The sequence below is a fragment of the Eulemur rufifrons genome, chromosome 19 (genome assembly GCF_041146395.1).
Source record: "Eulemur rufifrons isolate Redbay chromosome 19, OSU_ERuf_1, whole genome shotgun sequence".
Taxonomy (NCBI): domain Eukaryota; kingdom Metazoa; phylum Chordata; class Mammalia; order Primates; family Lemuridae; genus Eulemur; species Eulemur rufifrons.
Window position 1 is genome coordinate 85,905,940 of NC_091001.1, and position 14,845 is coordinate 85,920,784.

A 14,845-nucleotide genomic window follows, 5' to 3' on the forward strand; every position below is an offset into this window, starting at 1 on the left:
AAAAAGTTTCTCAGACATATTGTGTTTGTATCCTCCAATATGATAAATTTTAATTGGTGTCTTCTACCCCTAGTCTGAAAGATTAAGCATGTATAACATAAAAGACATTGAGTCCAGGAGAGAGTTTATTAGCCTTGATAAGGAGCTGAACTTTGATTAGCTTGAATATTTACAATAAAAAGAGAATCCTTTAAATTGGAGGTGATAAGAAAGACTAGAATATTTTTATTTGTCTGGTCTAAGTGGTAAGGCTTGTGAAGAATTAATAGAAGGACATTGGCCAGGCAGTGGCTCACACTTGTAATCCCAAAACTTTGGAAGGCCAAGGTGAGAGGATCACTTGAGGCTAGGAATTTGACACCAGCCTGGGCAACATAGCGATACCTTGTCTCTACAGAAATTTTTTTTAAAAAATTAGCTAGGTGTGGTGTCACATGCCTAGTCCCAGCTACTTGGGAAGCTGAGGCAGGTGGGTTGCTTGAGCCCAAGAATTCAAGGCTGCAGTGAGCTATGATGCCACTGCACTCCGGCCTGAGCAACAGAGTGAGACCTTATTTCTTAAAAAAAAAAAAAAAAAAAAATAGAGGCCCCTTCCCATTTTTTGGCACAGCAGCAAAACCTGAGAAATTTACACATTTTAGTGTACACTTTTAGAATATATTTTAAATAATACATTAAGATAATCTGAGCCAGATAGTTGAATAACCTTGAAATTCATCTGCGGTAAACAGTTTGAAAGCCTCTGCTGTATGATAACATATACTTCTGGAAGGTAATTTCATGTTTAATTTTTGGTCTCTTTTTCTGTATTATTGTAGCCTAAGTCCATCTTCATACCACAGGAAACTCATTCTACTGAGGATGATAATCAAGGAACAATCAAGAGATGTCCCACGTCAGGGAGCCCAGCAAAACCATCCCACGTTCCACCTAGACCACCACCTCCCAGATTACCCCCACAAAAGCCTGTTGCCTTAGGTAATGGGGGAGGGTGACAGCAAATGTGTTACCAGGTTTTCATACTATGTGGGGAAAAAATGGAGGAAATCTTTCTTTTAAGAGAGTATTTGAAATTCCTTTGAGGGAGGAGAGAAGGAAAGCAATGGCTATGGAGACGTTTTCTCCCTTTTGCCTCATGGTTCGGTGTCTTTATGACAGGATTCCCTATGACCCAGTCTGAGCTACTTTGCCCCTCACTTCTCATTTCATATTTAGCCTTCCCTGTTCTGGAGACTGGTTTATGCCCATTCATCATTTAGCTACTGTGTAGAAGCAGTAGAAATTAAACTCTCAACAAACGAGGAAAATGTGTTTGGGTTCTAGGCTGCTGCTGTTTTGGAAAACAAGAGTGTACTTAGTCTAACTCCTTTATTTTAGTTCATTTAATCACTTTTAGAAAAATGGTTATCATTATTTGCTAGGTATTTGCCTCCAAATTAATACTGAAAGGTACTGTTTTAACACTGTAAATTTTCCTTTGTCTTATCCAACAGAACAAATTCAAAAAAGAGCAACTAAAGTTTCTTGGATAGTATAATATAAATCACCCTTTTCTGAAAGTAGCTATGAATTCAGTGTTCCTTTTTTGTTTTTTTAATGCAAATAAATGCATGTACTTAGGTACAACTTGAATTTAAATTTGCCTAATGTGCCAGAAATAGAGGTATAAGTAGAAGAACGTATATATAAGACTTCTTACTTTAGTACTGAATATTCTGATTGGGTGATCCAATGGTAATGAAACTATCTCAGAGTTAATATATTTCTTTCATACTTTATAATTTTCTGAATGAAAATTGTCATGAAAATTAATCATTTTTCAATATACTTAAACATATCTTATTAAAGGAAATGGAGTGAGTTCCTTCCAGTTAAATGGTGAACGAGATGGCTCATTATATCAACAGAATGAACATAGAGGCACAAACCTTTCAAAGAAAGAAAAGAAAGATGTACCAGTAGGTATTGATATTCATAACCTCTACTTATATTTGTTTTCTCTTTCACTATTAAGTTCATTTCACACTTGTAATTAGCGAAACCATAGCAATCGTATATTTTATAATATTATATTGCTATTTTAGTGCATTAATTATAATGATGAAGAGATTATTTAAATCTTGGAAAAAAGTAGCTTTGCTATGGTAAACTTGAATGATGCATTCTGGTGTTTAAATTATTTAAACCAATTTGTTATATAGCATATTATAGTATAAAACATGGTCTTCTCATACAGATAAATGCTTAGTATTCTTGTTGTTGTTCACAAAATAACTATTATCATCCTCATTGATGAGAATTGATTCTTTTTTTTTTTTTCTTTTTAATGATGTCCAGAGTCAAAGGGAATCTCAGAGAATTGATACTTAAAAGTTTCTCTTATAGTCTCAAGAAGTTACGGAAAGAAGGACATAGATAAAGAAAGTTATAGCTTCTACTTTAAGACAAATTTCTAGCTGTAGATTACATAATTATATTGATATTGCTGCTCTTAAGCAAAGAAAACAGCTAACAAGGGTAGAAAATCTAGCATCTATGTCACTTCAAGAAAGGTAAAATTAGCTTTAGAAGCTACTCCTAGGACAAATGTTAAGTAAAACACTATGACATAACTATTAAAACACAAATGTTACTTACCGGGAATCCTAATCCTGAACTTTTTTAAACATTTGAAAAGAATTCTGATCACTGCAAGATACTCATCTGTCATCATAGAATTTGAAACAATGGCAAAAAATCCTTAAAATCCCTAATACTTCAACAAATGTCAATGAGATGAAAGTATTTTTTTGAATTTTTTTACATATTAATATTTGTTACTTTTATAGAAATTTGTAATATATTTAGTTTATGTGCTGTGGCTTGTGCAGTCAGCACATCACTAGAGGCTTTTGTACTATCTTCAACTTTTTAGAAAGATTTTGCTATAGAATGTGACATACTGTTTTTTAAAATTCAGTTGAGGCATGTGACTGGGGTTCATTGTAATTTGTGAAATTTAGGACATTTTTAACAAAAGTATAAAATGTCCTTCAGGAATGGATTTTATGAGGTTCTATCCAACGGAGCAGTGTCTTTTTGCTTTAACCAGTTTAAATTTTAGCAGCCCTGCTAATGTAATAGTACAAAAATGCAGCTCAATGACTGTAACACATATAATTGCCTTTGGGAGATGTAAGCATTTTTTTATGTAGGCATTTTTAACTCTTTCTGCTACTTTAATTAAGATAAGGAACTAACAGTCTGAGTAATTCTGAGATAAATATGTCAACAGTTCTATCATAGGATGCTCAGTATCTGTGGTATAGTGAAGCATGCTTACAGTTTTTGCTGTAATTCTTGAAATTATTTACAGCCAATTTTGTTAGTACTTAAGTTAAATCAGAGAGTTATAACATTCAGAGCTCCCTAACTAAAAATGTTTTGCTAAGATAGATGACATCAGGAAATTTAAGAATGTCAAATACTAGAAATTTGGGGGGACAAATACTAGAAAAAAGTACATAAGTTACTTGCAAAATGGAATAAAAAGTTGTCAGAAATTGTTGGCAGTAACATGTTATACATCTTCAAAAATGTATCTACAAAGTAAAATATCATATAATCTTAATTTTAGAAATGTCATTTTCATATTTTTGTGTCTCATATATGAAATCAATTAACAGGGTTTTTTGTTTGCTTTTATCTCATTGTTTAAATGATTCTGATTTATGTCAGATTGAGGAGAAAATTATAATGTCATTTCTGAAAATGCTGTTATTAACTTTGAAAGAAATCTAGACTTTCATAAAATTCATGTCTGAATATAACCCAAAGAGCTTCCCTCTCAAGGGGATAGTTCATATACTCAGGAATGTGGCCCTTTGGAAAAATATCTGCCATTCTTAAAGATATTGTAGGTGAGCAAATGTGCTATGTTTGCTTTCCTTATAATTGTCTGTATGCTCTGACCAAGGATTAATATACTTCAATTCATTAAAATTTAAAACATCAATCGACAAAACATGTTGTAAACATGGTTAAGATAATTTACAGACTGGGAGAAATATTTGTTATATGTATAACAAAGTATTCAAATCTAGAATATATTTTAAAAACTCCAACAAATAGATATGAAAAAAAATTCAGTAAAAAAATGGGAAAAGACAATACACAGAGGAAGAATTACAGATACCAAAAAGACAGTTTTCTAAAAGATTCTCAACCTTCCTAGCGAAAGAGGGATACAAATTAATGAGAAACACATGAAAAATGTGTTACCGATCAGCTTGCTAATATTGCTATGAGATTATAAGGAACCAGGAACTCTCATCCATTGCTGGTACATGTGACGTGTGATACACAGTCTGAAAGGCAGTCTGTATCTGCTAAAATGGAAAGTTCAGACTCCATGTACTAGTAGTTTCACTTCCCACAGTATACACTGAAGAAAACCATTCACACGCTGCCTAAAAAGGTATATGCAGAGACATTCATTTCAGCATTGTTATTATATAAAATACTGAAAATAACCTAAATATCCAATAACATTTATGGAATATCTAAATAAAGTATGTTATATTCATACTATGCTGCAGTTAAATGAAGTAGGTCTGTATGGCTGATACGGAATGCTGTCCAAAACTCGGTTTTAAGGCAAAAGACAAGTAGATAAACAGTACATATGTTTTATGTCTTAAAACACACAGAAAAACAGTATTTTCTATGGGGGTGTGTATGTAAATATATACCCAAAAAGTGTGGAAAGCTAAACAAATAATATAAGTACGTCTATCTAATTGCCTAGAGAAAGATTTGGAAGGTTACACACCAAACTGGTTTTTGGGGGACAAATACTAGAAATAAGTACACTGTGAAAGCATTATGGGAAACTTCAGCCTTACCTATAATGTTTTGTTTTACAAACAAAATGTATTCGTGTATTTTACTTGGATAAATATGATTGAAATACAGTATTATTATACAAAGCAGCAGCAAAAAATGTGTAATCATGTATGTGTTCTTTTTCTAGAAGCCTATTAGTAACGGTCTTCCCCCAACACCTAAAGTGCATGTAAGTACTAAATATCAAATAGGCTAAGTTTTCAAACAAAGTACAATGACAAATAATTGCTTGAATATATATCTTTGGTTAGATTTTTTTTGTCTGTTTGAAAGAACTTTAATTATTTTTGAAAAAAATCTATGAGATTGTTACTTGAAATATTATTTGATTATATCTTAAAAGTAGCTTTTCAAAATAAAATTATGGTAAATGATACATTTTAAAGCTCCGTGATGCCAACATTTGTTAATAATCTTATTTGCAGCTGTTTTTGAAGAAATGTGAAAGAGGCCCATGAACATACTAGGAAATACAAAATGTAGATATGACTTTTTTTCTGATGTGTTTTCAGTGATCAAAGCCAGGGAATTTTAGAACAAGGAGGAGCATTGAAGGAACATCTGGACCAACCTTTTGTTTTTCTCATGAGTAAAACTGAGACCCAAAGATCTTAGTCACCCAGATCACAAAATTCCACTCAACTCTAGCCATACTTTAGATGTCCTGTATTATAGTCTGAATTGTTTCGTTTTTTCGTATAGAAACAGGATCTCGCTCTATTCAGACTGGAATGCAGTTGCCCAATCATAGCTCACTATAAGCTCCAATTCCTGGACTCGAGCATGTGCTACCATGCCCAGCTAATTTTTTAATTTTTGTGTAAATGAGATCTTGCTATTTTACCCAGGCTGGTCTCAAACTACTGGCCTCAAGTGATCCTCCTGCCTCAGCCTCCCAAAGTGCTGGGATTACAGGCATGAGCCACTGCACCCAGCTGGGTTTTTTTGTTTTAAATTAGACCATGCTGTCTTTCTTTTTCTCTTTTTTTATTTTTTTAATTGACAAGTAAAAATTGTGTATAATTTTGGTATACAGCCTGATCTTTTGGTATATGTATATGTTGTAGGATGACTAAATCAAACTATTTAATATATGCATTACCTCACATACTTATTTTTTTGTTAAAATCTACTCACTTGGCGATTTTTAGGTGTACAATATATTGTTATTTACTGTAGTCACCATGATATACAATAGATCTCTTGAACTTATTCTCCCTCTCTAGCTGAATTTTTGTGTCCTTTGACCAACAATAACAAAAAACACAAACAACCCCATTAAAAAGTGGGCAGAAAACATGAACAGTTTTTCAAAAGAAGATAGACAAATGGTCAGCAAACATATGAAAAAATGCTCAATGTCAATAATAATCAGGGAAATGCAAATTAAAATCACTTTGAGATGCTACTTTCCCCTGTCTGAATGGACATGATTAAAAAGTCAAAAAACAGTAGATGCTGGCATGGATGCAGAGGTAAAGGAACACTTGCACAGTGTCGGTGGGACTGCATATTAGTATAACCTCTGTGGAAAATCTCTGTGGAGATTCCTCAAAGAAATAAATGTGGACTCAATCTAGCAGTCCCTCTAGAAGGAAAGTCGTTTTACATCGTTTTTGGTACTGAGATGTTTTTGTACTCAGATGTTTGTAACAGCACAAGTCACAGTTTCAAAGATGTGGAATCAGCCTAAGTGTCCATGAATTCATGTGTGGATACAGAAAATGTAGTATATTTATACCACGGAATACTACTCAGCCATAAAAAGAAATGAAATAACATCTTTTCCAGTAACTTGGGTGGAACTGGAGACCATTATCATAAGTGAAGTAGCTCAGGAATGGGAAAACAAACACCATGTGTACTCACTAATAATTGGGAGCTAAACCATGGGCACGAAGAAATGTAAAGCACATTGGAAACCGAGAAGGAGGGAGGGATAAAACTTAGCTGTTGGGTACAATGAACACTATTCTGGTGACAGGCACACTAATAGCCCTAACTTAAGCATTATACAAGGTATCCATGCCACAAAAAAAATTTGTACTCCCTTAATATTTTGAAATTAAAAAGAAAAAAAATTCTTATATAGCACTACTTTAGAAGATGTGCTTAGTTTTTCTAGTGTTTGACCTCCCAACTCTACCTTTTAGCTTTTTTACTTTTTAACTCTACTTTTTAATTAGTATAGCATATAAAGTATAAATTATACTTAATATTATAAAGTACATATACTTTATATTATAACTTATATTTAACACATTGCCACACTAGAAAAAAATATATTTTCTTTGGGGCCACTGTGTTATTATGAAAATAGCATAAAAAACAAAACAATCCTTTCTAATTTAATGAAAAATTTGATTTTTATTGTTTTCTGGGTATGAGTTATAGGCAATGAAATTGCCAATATTAATTGTAACAATAAGAACATCAATAAGTAAGATTTTCATGAACCAACTGCAGGGTTTTGCCCAGGGGGCCACCTATCACATAACATGTATGCTACAGCTTGGCAGCATGAGTTGTCTGTGCACCACGCGGCTCCCAAGGTAAAGAGACATGTGAGTTACATGTGCTTCACGAGGCCCCGGGCTCAAAACTAGCATGAGTTAAATACAACTCACATGGCAGTTAATGTGTTAAATTATATTATAAATATTTAAGAATTATTTTAATACTAACTTATAAAGTATATATTATACAGCATATATATATATATATATATACACTTAGAAATACATATAATAAGACAAACTTCCTATTTTGCTATAAGATAAAACTCTTACCTCAGGTATGCAATTTGATGGGAAAAACTGCTAACCATGAAATGCCAAATAGGATCCAGCTATACACAGTAGCTTAAGGCTGGGAACAGGCTTGATTTGTTCTTCATTTTGTCATTTGGGTTTCTAGGGATTAGCAGTACCTTAAATTCAAATTTCAGTAACCATCTTAAAAGGTAATTGTTAGGATTAAGTGATACCATTTCTGCCCTATGTTGTAAAAACATGTTTTTATTTATGTCCTACCACCTGATGATATTAGGCTAAGTTGTTCTTTTTTGGTACTAAAATCTTAAAAAAAAAAATTGGTAGATTTCTATCCTTGAAAGGAAATTTTAAGGTTCTTGTTTTGATTATGTTAATATTTTAATCAATTACAGTCGTCTAGTCAATGTGTCCTCTCAACATGTTACGTCCATGTTTGTGAGTAAAATATTCCTGATATAAAATGATGCACAATACTAATTTAGGACAACAAGGCAAATACAGAAATTTCCTCTAACCAGATGTTTTTGTAGAGTTTTTTCCTCAATAGTGGAAGTGATTACTCTAACCAGATGTTTTTGTAGAGTTTTTTCCTCAATAGTGGAAGTGATTACATGAGTAAGCTTTCTTGTACTGTGAGTATTTAACCAAAACAATAATTTCAAAGTTAACATTTTGCTCTTTGAAGATACAACCTAAAGTTCAAATGAGTAATACTATATTTCATTATAAAGTATTTCTTATCCAAAAGATTTTTTAATAGGATTGATAAATTAATATTAACACCAAAGAATAAAGCTCTTTAATGAATCTTTCCGGGTAAACAATCGGATTGCGTAGTTTAAAAAAAAAAAAAACAGTCTGTTTTAAGGATGAAGCACATATATGAATTTCAAATCCCAGCCTGAGCAAGAGCGAGATCCTGTCTCTACTAAAAATAGAAAAAATTAGCCAGATGTGGTGGCATGTGCCTGTAGTCCCCCCAGCTACTCAGGAGGCTGAGCCAGGAGGATTGCTTGAGCCTGGGAGTTTGAAGTTGCTATGAGCTGTGATGATGCCACTGCACTCTAGCCCAGGCAACAGAATGAGACCCTGTTTCAAAAAAAAAAAAGAGAGAGCGAGAGAAAAAGAAAAAAGAAATGAATTTTGATTTTCAAATCAATCATACTCTTTTACTTTGTAATGTGAAATTCAGTGATTAATACCATTTTTAGGCTCAAGAAACAAAACAAGAAAAATTTCTACCTTTGTAGAGATTATGATTTCCCTTTTACTAGGGAATATTGTATTGCTCTTGATACGAGACTTGTGAGTGATAGTCTGATAAGCAAATTACTGTGTAGAATTGGTTGCTGTTACTGCTTTGTTTAGCTAAAAAGATAGAAAAAATAAAATATGACTGAATTTTTTTTCTCTTTCTCTTGAGTAAAATCATTGTGGTACCACTGTTAGGCAAATGACTATGATACATTTATTTCTGTAAATGTGAAGATCATAATTTCAGTGTACCACATTAAAATAGAAAATAATTACATAATTACAATATATATCTCATATTAAAGACTGGTATTTATCACTGTTTCATATTGGTTATTCTTTGTTTTTCTAGATGGGTGCATGTTTTTCAAAGGTTTTTAATGGGTGTCCCTTGAAAATTCACTGTGCAACATCATGGATAAACCCAGATACAAGAGGTAGTGTATTATCTATTACCTTCCTAATTTTTCTTTCAACCAGAGCCATGAAAGTATTTGATTTTATTCATTTTCTGAATGTTTCTGAAAAAAAAATTTTATTATAATTTTTCTTAAATTTTCAGGTAAATATGTTTCTCTGTGCTATTACCAGTCTTTTGGGTGACACGTAACATTAAAATTCCGCTGTATAGTCACTGTATCAATACAGTGATACCATATGCTCAGTGCCACCCTAACTTCCTCCAGAACTGTTCCTTCTATTGCTGTACAATGGTTTGATATCTTTATTTATTTATTTTTTTTTGACACATCCATTACTGAAGGAATGTAGCTACTAAGGATCCTCCCCCCAGGGTTTAGTGACCACTTTGGAGGATTTCTTATATCAAAATAGTTGTCATTAGGTACTGACTAAGGACTGTGTGTCCTTTCACCATATATCTGTATCTTAATATCTATGTAAGATACACAGACACATATGTGAATATTTCTCTATGGATGTGTATACATATTTATATACACACATATATTCTTATTAAATCTTCTGAAAATCCGTGGTAGGTAGTTTTATTTCATTGCTAGGGAAACTGACACTTAGAGAGGTTCATTGTTTCATAGTCAATTGGTGGTAGAGAGCTTCAGTTAAAACCCTGTTCTCTCTGACCGCAAATCTCATGCCATTAATCTGCCCACACTAATCTTAAATGCTGGTGAATTTAGGTATGCTCTTGACATTCAGTGTTGTTCTCAACATGCTTCCATTTAGTCTGGAGAAGTTCTTGACCTTTATCTTATAAACAGATCAGATAGGACCATGGCTGGGCTTTTAATATCTTCTAGAACAGCAGTCCCCAACCTTTTTGGCACCAGGGACCAGTTTCATGGAAGACAGTTTTTCCTCAAACTGGCAGGGGGGATGGTTTGGGGATGATTCAAGCACATTACATTTATTGTGCAGTCAAACCTCTCTGCTAATGGTAATCTGTATTTGTAGCTGCTCCCCAGCACTAGCATCACTGTCTCAGCTCCACCTCAGATCATCAGGCATTAGCTTCTCATAAGGAGCCACAACCTAGATCCCACGCATGCTCAGTTTACAGTAGGCTTCGCACTCCTATGACAATCTATTGCCACTGCTGATCTGACAGGAGGCGGAGCTTATGCCATGATGCCAGTGATGGGGAGCAGCTGTAAATACAGATGAAACTTCACTCACTCACCTGCCGCACATCTCCTGCTGTGCAGCCTGGTTCCTAACAGGCCACAGACCGGTACCTGTCTGGCCCAGGGTTTGGGGACCATAGTTCTAGAAGATATTGAGTACCCCAGCAGGTATCCAAGTTTTCGTTAACTTCTTAACAGGCAGTAGTCAGATCCTGGTGGTGGTTTTTTGTTTTTTTTTTTTTTAATTATAATGCTTATAGTAATAACCCTGAAAAAAAATACTATGTAAAAATATTTTGAGTCTGTATCAGCTGTTCTTGATTTACATTCTGTATGTCAGTTGTACATGATCCTCTCTTAAGTGGGTTTTAGGAAAAGGAGCTGCAGATTCTCTGCCATTTCTTAGCTCTGAAGAGTGAAGAGTCTAGCATACCAGTCCTGAGAACCTCCCTTACGTAAAACTTTCTCTTCACTGCTTTGAAGATAATATTTACTTATAACTCAATTTATTAGCATGTCTAACGTCTTTGTATGAAAACTAAAAGCAAGTTTGTACTGCTTAAATCTCAGTAATTCTTTTTTATATATTAACACATATTTACTGAATTTTACATTGTATAAATCCTTTTTAAAAGTATCTTATTTATCAAAATCAATCAGTGAATTATTTTTATTTCAGATCAGTACTTGATATTTGGTGCTGAAGAAGGGATTTATACTCTGAATCTTAATGAACTTCATGAAACGTCTATGGAACAAGTATGTTATTCTATAAATTATTTTTTTTGAATTATTATAAGTAGACACTAAACCAGAAATAAGTTTCAGTTTTATGATTTGCTGCTGCTTTTATTCACAAAATCTTCATGAAACATGTCCTACTTACCAGATCCTGAATACAGGTTCCCAGGACTAGTCCTTACCCTTGAGACACTCATGATCCAATAGGGAAAACAGACATAGAAACCAATAACTACAACACTCAGAGTTAGATGTCATGCCAGGAATGAGTACAAGGTATAGGCCACAGAGGTGGATGTCACCAGCACCTCCTTGGGGGAGATAAAAAGGAGGGGCATTTGAAAGGAAACTTAACTGATGATGGTAGAAGTTTCCCAACCTAACAGAAAGAGGATAAATATGATGGCCTAGAGTTGTGAAATAGCTTGGCAGGTATGAGGAACAATGACTGGACAATTTGACTGGAATGTAGAACAGTAACACTGGGTAGACCTGGCTAGGTAGGCAGAAGCCAAGCCCCAGAGTTTGGTGTATAATGCTGAAATTCAGACCTGTGTTTTAGAAATACTTGTTTGCAGTGTGGTGGAAGATAAGAAGTATTGATTCAGGCCAGAGGTAGAAAGAACAGAAAAAGATAAGAGTTTGTAATTTTGTGGGAACATTTTTTTAAGCAGCTTTCTTCAGATGTAATTCACATATCATACAATTCACCCATTTAAAATGTACAATCCAGTGGTTTTTAGTAGGTTTACAGAGTTTTGCAGCCATCACCACAATTGATTTTAGAACATTTTCATCACCCAAGGAAGAAATTCCATAACCATTAGTAGACATTCCCCATTTCCCTCCCCCTCCACCACCGTATGCGGACTTTTTTGATTGTCACAATGACAGGGGAAAGATTTTGTCATTTAGCACCCAGGAGCCAGAAACACTAAAAAACCTGCAAAATGATAATAGTAACGATGGTATTAATAGGTAATACCCATATAAAGCTTACTGTGGGCCAGAGACTGTTTTTAAATGCTTACATTATTACTTAATCCTTATGAATTCTCTCAGAGGTAGATACCATTATTATTCCCATTTCACAGATGAGAAAACTGAAGCACAGAAAGGATTAGTAACTCACCAAAGATCCCACAGCTAATAAGTAGTTGAACTGGGATATGAACCCAGGCAAGCTGTCTTCAGATTCCATGCCCTTAACTATTAATACTTCATCTTACTCACTCCCAGTTGTATGTTCCTATAGAGAAAAGAGAAAGATTAAAGAGTTAAAATTGACCAAATTGAATGACCAATTCAACATGGAGGTTGAAGAGGTCTAGGTTAACTTCAGGTTTCCAACTTGAGTGACGGTACCAATGGGTAGAGTGTAGTATACAGAAGGAGAAGTCAGTTTGAGGGAACAGTGATGCATTCAGTTTGGTAACATTGAGTTTGGGGTACCTGTAGGATGCAACTAATTTTCTTTTATGCGTGGTTAATATGTACCTATTTACACTGCTGTTTATATATTATTCTTTGTAAACTGTGTTTTGGTTTTTCTTTATCAGCTATTCCCTCGAAGGTGTACATGGTTGTATGTAATGAACAATTGCTTGCTATCAATATCTGGTACGTATTTTAGTTTTTAAGTACCTTATAATTGTTACTGTTTGTTATTAGTTTTGATGTGATACTTATTCTTCTCTACAGGTAAAGCTTCTCAGCTTTATTCCCATAATTTACCAGGGCTTTTTGATTATGCAAGACAAATGCAAAAGTTACCTGTTGCTATTCCAGCACACAAACTCCCTGACAGAATACTGCCAAGGTAAGGGCACATGCACATTTAATTATGTTTTCATCCTAAGAGATAGTATGTTAATAATTAATTCTAATGAATACTTATGCTACAGAAAGTAAAAACACTCAGTTTTGGTTAAGAGAAATCATGTGTAATGAAAAAATCATAAGTAATATATTTTAATAAGTATTTATTGATCACACTCTTGTTCTAAAATTTTCCTACTTTATCCTTTGCAATTACATCACACATTTTTCTCTCTGACATTTTAATCCTGTGTTTCTGCAAGGTAAAAACTAATTTTTTTCTATAATTTGCCATAATTTTACATCACATATAGTGCCATTGCTTTTGACTTATGTATTTGTGTTAACTATAAAATTTATCTGAAAGTACAGTTTGTAAACCTAGAAAATCAAAATGACTTATTGAATCTTTTTGCATTAGGAAATAATTACTTAAAAGTTGAGGGATTTTGCTTTCCTACTTTCAAGAATTTTTTATTATGCTATATTCTTCCTTTTGTTCATTATAATATTGGACCATATTTGTTGACTAAAAGGTCTTCTAAGTCTTGTATAAATTGCATTTTATAAAGACTTTATAATATAGCCATTCTTTCTGTTTAGTATTTGTTACAAAGCAAGCAATGGAAAACCTGAGCTTTCAAGTACCTTGAGACTCTATTGTTCTCAATTGCTGAGTTTACATTATAGCTAAGATTTGCCCCTTGTATACAAAATCTTTTTAAAAATTAACCTTTTGATAAAAATCATTTAAACAATACTGCATGTTTTTCTGTTTTCTTAAAATGGATTATACTGAATATAATTGAATCTTTCCCTGAATACTCAGAATTGTGATTATGAGCTTGATTTATTATATTATAGCTATAGTTTGAGTTAAGGATGTGGCCCCTATAACTGGTCTCAAGAACCGGGTTGGGGACTTTCTTTCTTCCCATATAATTTTTCTGCCCCTCTTTTTCTCCCAGCTGCCACTTTGTGCTACTGTTTGTCTGCCTGTTTACAGCACTTCTCCATCCAACTTTCTAACTTGATAATCATAAATTCCTGTGAGCATGGAAGCTGACCACCAAGCTTTCAAGTATATATGAAATATACATAAAGTACCTTCAAGGAATATAAGGCACATAAACTCTAATGCATTCATGTTTTAATATCTTTTTATTAGAGAGTTTTTTAGCTTATTTGTTTCTAGTCATGTTCAGTTCCTCCAAATTTTACTGAATATACCTGATGTGCATGAAGTGTCCCATGTATAGATGAGTCAAAATTGAATAAGATATTGCCTCTTCCTTTAAGGAGTCTCCATATAGTATGATTTTACGCGTAAGCAGTTTGGTTAAGGGTGTGAGGAATTTTTGTTTTAAGCTACATGAAACTCCAATGTATATGAAAGGGGTATTTTAAAATTACAAGTCTAATTATAATTAGATAATTATAAATTGAAAGGTAAAACTTTTCCTAATATAAATTAGTTAAGGGAGCAATGAGGTACTTTAACCAGAAATTTGAAGTCAGGATATTCCAGATTGCCATTGTGGTCATTCAGTGCCTCAGCATCTGAATAATTTCTGTCATTGTTTAGAGGTCATGGTATCAAGAACATTTTGATTCACAGTTTTTAACATCTTACCTTTCAAACTCAGAATACTCTTCATTTAAATTGGCACAGAAGCGTGAAGAGAAGCAGTAGATTTTTGTCAAAGTTGGATCACTATGAACATTGGAGTCAGGTAGACTGACACTAGAAGAGGGTTTTTTCTCTCTAAA

General features: G+C 33.5%; 1 protein-coding gene across 3 annotated transcripts in view; it reads left to right on the top strand.

Annotated features, from left to right (window-relative positions):
• MAP4K3 (mitogen-activated protein kinase kinase kinase kinase 3) overlaps positions 1-14,845 on the top strand; it is a 150,411-nt gene that overhangs the window by 119,528 nt on the left and 16,038 nt on the right. For all 3 annotated transcript variants that reach the window (XM_069494991.1, XM_069494992.1, XM_069494993.1), the window contains 7 exons: positions 819-978; positions 1,849-1,958; positions 5,012-5,053; positions 9,265-9,349; positions 11,196-11,275; positions 12,817-12,877; positions 12,959-13,076. In XM_069494991.1, coding sequence (XP_069351092.1) covers positions 819-978; positions 1,849-1,958; positions 5,012-5,053; positions 9,265-9,349; positions 11,196-11,275; positions 12,817-12,877; positions 12,959-13,076 — 656 coding nt within the window. The remainder of the gene's footprint in view (positions 1-818; positions 979-1,848; positions 1,959-5,011; positions 5,054-9,264; positions 9,350-11,195; positions 11,276-12,816; positions 12,878-12,958; positions 13,077-14,845) is intronic.